This window comes from Schistosoma mansoni (assembly GCF_000237925.1).
Source record: "Schistosoma mansoni, WGS project CABG00000000 data, supercontig 0781, strain Puerto Rico, whole genome shotgun sequence".
Classification (NCBI taxonomy): domain Eukaryota; kingdom Metazoa; phylum Platyhelminthes; class Trematoda; order Strigeidida; family Schistosomatidae; genus Schistosoma; species Schistosoma mansoni.
The window spans coordinates 2943-8310 of record NW_017386450.1 but is presented as its reverse complement, the minus strand read 5'-3'; the positions used below and the strand labels follow the sequence as shown (position 1 = coordinate 8310).

The following is a 5368-nucleotide window of genomic DNA, read 5'->3' as shown; positions in this document are numbered from 1 at the left end:
TTTCAGAAAAACCTAAATATTTGATAATGTCTAGCATTACTGTGCTCATACATCAATCAATGCATTTTAAATGTTAAGACGAATGAGGTCACTTTACATGAGTACGAAGTAGTTTCTTGATACACACAACACTGATATACTAAACACCTAAAATAAATAACATTTAGTGAATTGAAGGCGAAATCTGAGTATGTACTTTATAGATTACAGCTTCGTCTATATGATGCAATAATAGTTCGGCTTCACACCGAATTCGCTAACATAGCATCACAATTAATTATGGAGAGAACGGATAGAGAAGTCTTGGTTCATACAACTAAGTAATCGAAAGAAGAATCAGAAAACAAAATTGCATCCTTGGATGCCTCAATAAGTAAAGTTAGTGAAAGAACGAAAAGCTAAGTTACACAGAACAAATATCAGATTGTAACAGTAACAACCTACGGTGAAAACCAGAAGAGTTGTTCATAGATACTATTCAGAAGCTTTAGGACCCACCACAGCACTCGCCATTGAAAACAAACCCATCTTTTATCTGTCTCCAGTAAGAATGCCCACCCTAACAATTTCATTAAGATTTATCTTGTAATTCGACCTCCTCTAGTAAAACTAACCTCTCGAAGTTGACTTTTTCTCACACATATTGAGAATACTCTCATCGCTACACAGAGTATGAATTAAGAATCTGGATTATTTTTAAAACGTAGACCGACTACTGATTTAATATTAGTAGACTGAAACTTTAAATGAAATCGTAGTGCTCTTTGGATCGGTATCCATTTTGATGAATTTATCCAAAATAATTCGCTGGAATACCAACAGTGGAGAGCGTAACATTTACAAAACTTTTGTATTGTCAGAACATTGGTGTATGGTGGTCAATGAATGGAGAACACATATCTACACAAACTAGATAGCAACGATTAAGTTGGAAGAAGTTAGTCCGGATCTTAAATACTTAGTGATTGTTCTACGATAATCGATGCCTTATTAATTTTACTACTTCTTCAAGCCTCAATATCGAACTTTTCCAGTGGCAAAATTTGATGGAAAAATGTAGCAGAAAACATGGGGTTACTTCTTTCTTCATATAATTGAATCATTTGAGAAATCTTTGATTGTCAGACTCCAGTGTTCTGCTAAGAATATCTATGATCTCACTTTTAATAAGATTTCTATGATTGACCAAGTAATCGAGACAGATATCTATCTGAAATGGAAAGTCGTATCACATGCTATGTCACCATTTAACTTATTAGAATATAGAAACCCCTTTAGTTAAAAACAGTTAGCATGTACTTAAGAGGAAGAAGTACTTAAAGAGGGTTCAACGATGTACTACCACGAGAATACTGCACCACTTTACTTTTTAAATAGATTGGTTGTAGATTTGACTAGGGGAACAATGAATATTCTGAACACCACTGACCATAACTTTCAGGTAGTACGACTTGCAAGAGTTGAACTTCATTGATCGAATAGTAAGTGGTCTACAAACTGATTTCCTCCAACCACCTACGTCATCTTACTTCTCGTATTAATATTTTGTACATAGGTACGTCATCTTATTAAATCAAAAAGATCCTTCATGGTGGTTCCTTTTATTTGATCTCAAATTATTCAATAATTTGGTCTTGTGAACAACCATCACTCAGTCACATTATAAAGCTGCATATCATCAATCGAAGCTTTATTTGGATATGTAGATAGCAAAGTCCTGTTTTATGAGACAGTCCAAAGACCCCTAATATCATTAAGTGACAAAACAACAATGTTTAGGATTTGTTTCGGTCTCTTTAAACGCAAATTGCTATTTCACGATTAGACAGTACTTGTGCATAACCTAACCACAGGAAGTGAAGTAATTCGGTTACGTAACCACTATACGGCTAATACCTGACCCAAAAAGGTACATAACAGTACCCAATTATAAAACCCTTCGAGGCATTACTCGCAGATGATGGGATCACCAATTGATTAATAGTGAGATTCACGAGGTTGTGTACGTTCATAGAACGAGGCAATTGTAACATAGTACTTAATACCAGCCACCGCCTATCCCTATCTTCAGACTTCTTGGTATGAGAAAAAAGTAGCGACCAAACTAAGACTTAGCATCAGTAGATGAATCCACTGATTGTTAGACTGAAGCCTGTCGAGAGGTTAACGCCAGAATGGTGGTATTAATTAACTGTTCGATGATATAGCATACAATCGGTTGGATCAGTACAGATCCACACATTCTTTATATGCTCCTACATCGTGAATTATAATATCATTTCACATTTTATGCCCACCAAATCATTCCTACTTTTCTGAATTATATTTTCCTTGTTTAGTCTTTTTCATAATAAAATATACTAACATTACTTCTACTACTATGCCATTTATCCTATTAACTTTGCCAAGCTATGCTAATGTAAAATGTGGTAGCTTGGAGCAATACAAATTGACCCAGATCCTATGTTTTGATTGAATTTATTAAGGCATATGGATCCATACGGATTCTTTAGGTGAAACGAAAATCCATCACAAACGATATAATTAAGAACGGTTTTATTAGTAAATAAAGTGGAAACAGTTTAATTCCTGCATAATAAAGTATTCCAGTTGATTTTGCTCACATTAGGCACATAGCGTATAGTTACTGAAACACGTTTACCACGATGACATAACTGTGACTGAATATCTCCCAAACTGTTCGCAGTCCAATTATGAATAACAACAGCATTTTCAACCGATTCTTCAGAACGTTTCAAGCAGTCTTCATAATTTAGTAATAAGTCAGTTGTACGTTCAGCAATCCCATGCATATAATGTGTATACATTTTATCGGCAACAATATTTAAGCTACGAGCTTTTAGATAAACTGAGCCAATATAACGATCATTAAATAACGTTGATTTTGTTTGCTATAGAAAGATAAGATTATACTAACATAAATAATTACTGGATTTGAAGAAGTATCCAACGGCTCATAAAAGTCCAGAATCCCATAAGAATTAAGATTGATTGTAGCAACAACAGGATAGTAAAGTGGTCCATCATGATGAGGCTATTGGAATTAATTTTAAAAATATGAAAAATTAAACTCAATACAATAGAAGTAATATCAGTAACTTTGTAGACGTTGATTTACTAGAGTGAGTTTCACCTTCGGAACAAAAACAAAGAAATTTAATCAGGTTGAACATAATGATAGTGTGAAGTTTAACTAGTACCCAAGAAAAATTCATAATCCTACTTTGCTGAGCATAATTATAACTTAACAGTGGCCAAAATCGTATGACAGAAATTGAGTAGCTGATTACTAGGTCGGAAATATGCTATACAATGTAACATTGAGTCCATCAATTGAGTTTATGCACTCTTAGAAATGGATATCACGTTCCGTGACATAGGCTACTTCTTTAAAGTAAGTGACTGAATTAAAATTAAGCTTAAAGTTGCGTTATACTTATTGGGATATTACAAAAACATTATTATGCATACACATTGGATATATTCGTCTACGTATTTATTTAGCCTATCCATTGTTTATTTGGTCTTGAAAACTAAATCACTAATATGCCGATTGATTTTTCAACCAATCCAAATACCGTAAAATCCAGCGCGCAAGTTAAAATCTGTATACTGTATGATTCATCGACATTTATCTTCGTTGCCGATCAGTGTGTGAGAATTATTTATTTATTATTATTTATTTAAACACATAAATATTGGTACAAGGAAGCACCAGATACATGTGCGCCATACAAATCTCATTTAATTTGTGTGAGGGCTGTGATACTGCCCAGGTGCCCAAACCGAAGCAGGTGGTTTCTTAGGGGCCCACACAAGGAGTCTTCGACCTAAAGGCCTGATCCACAAGGCAGTGGAGCATAGCGAGGAGGTGCAGTCCCATGGGAGCCGGTGACCAACGATTGGTTCATACGCCATTTGTTCCTTCAGGATACTGGAGCTCATGTGCACCATTGGTTTGGAATCAGGGTTTTCCAACTCCCCTAGGTGGACCCTCCGTGTCCACCAGCCCGGTTAAAGCGCCGAACATTTACTTTTCGTCCTCTCAATTTCGTAAACAACACCCCCGCCACGAGAAGGCAATGAGTAGGACTTCCCTGTCATAGGCTGTATAAGCGTGGCCATGTGAGAGCATTTCGAGAGGGAGAGCGGACTCTCCCTACTCTCGGCCGTACCAGGGCATTTGGGGGCAAAGTGTGAGAAGTATGAAATACCCAACGCATTCCGTATTGGATTGCTAAAATCATGTTATTAGTTGAACTTGCTATACAACAGGATAAGTCTAAGGATAAATATGAAACTGAGCCAGAATCTAGAACGACTAGAGTCAGATATGTTTACATATGCTATGTCATTTTACCCAGATACACCCAAGAATACATTTATTAGGCCATATGATAGAAGAACAGGAAAAATTAGAGTTCATTACCTGAATAGCTATATATAAGATTATGCGATTTGAGCTAATCCGGCTTACAATCATTTAGGAACAGCCTTCATGATATTTAGTAAAATTCTATGTTAAATATGCTGTTTTGTAAGTCAACTATATATTGGCGTTGTGGTGTCAAACATTGTCTCTTAGAATTAAAAAACATGAACCAGACAACTAAAATCTCATTTATTTTGGTTAATATTAAAATGCTACATTATATATCTCGAGGAATAAAATCATTACGTTACTTATATTGATATTAAAAAAAAGAAACAAAAAGGTATAAGATTTCGAGATCCAATAACAAAGGGAAGAGAAAAAGTAAATGTTCTTATGCCATTGTGAACAATTCAGGGTCATATCATTCAAAGTTTCTGACCACTGATTACGATAATTGAGCGGACTCCAACCATGTAATCTACACCTATTTACATGGGTCACTCCAGCAGTCAAATACTTTACGGACCAATAGTACGTCTTTTGACGGCGAAAACATTTCTCCCATATAATACAATGTCGCCCGTCGATGTGGTTGGTGGTCGGGCATACATAACACATGTAACACCCAACCACTTCAGTTGATGAAGATGCATCTCGTCTATGCCACAGGTGGAGCAATTTGGCAAAAGGCAACTGAGCTGACTAAATACGTGTCAAGATTTCATCTTATAGCAATGGCACATGGTAAGTGAACGCTTGAAAGGTAAATAATGAATGAGGTTGCCATTATGTGATTAATTCCGATCAATATTAGGCCTTATATAATCAAGAAGACAAATGAGATAACATTTACAGAGGATTTTAGAGGAAACAATTAAAATCAATGATGAACGTAATTTCCATGTTTTAATAATCAGATTAAGTAGAAACGTTCACTTACAAATATACCTTGTCCTGATTCATATTCATTCA

General features: G+C 35.5%; 1 protein-coding gene across 1 annotated transcript; it reads right to left on the bottom strand.

The window, feature by feature from the left end:
* Positions 1–2582: 2582 nt before the first annotated feature.
* Smp_205890 (unnamed protein product) lies at positions 2583–2828 on the bottom strand (the record flags this gene model as incomplete). The annotated part of the gene is made up of 1 exon (XM_018794486.1): positions 2583–2828. One exon carries the CDS (start codon positions 2826–2828, stop codon positions 2583–2585), a length of 246 nt encoding a protein of 81 aa, XP_018644787.1.
* Positions 2829–5368: the final 2540 nt, after the last annotated feature.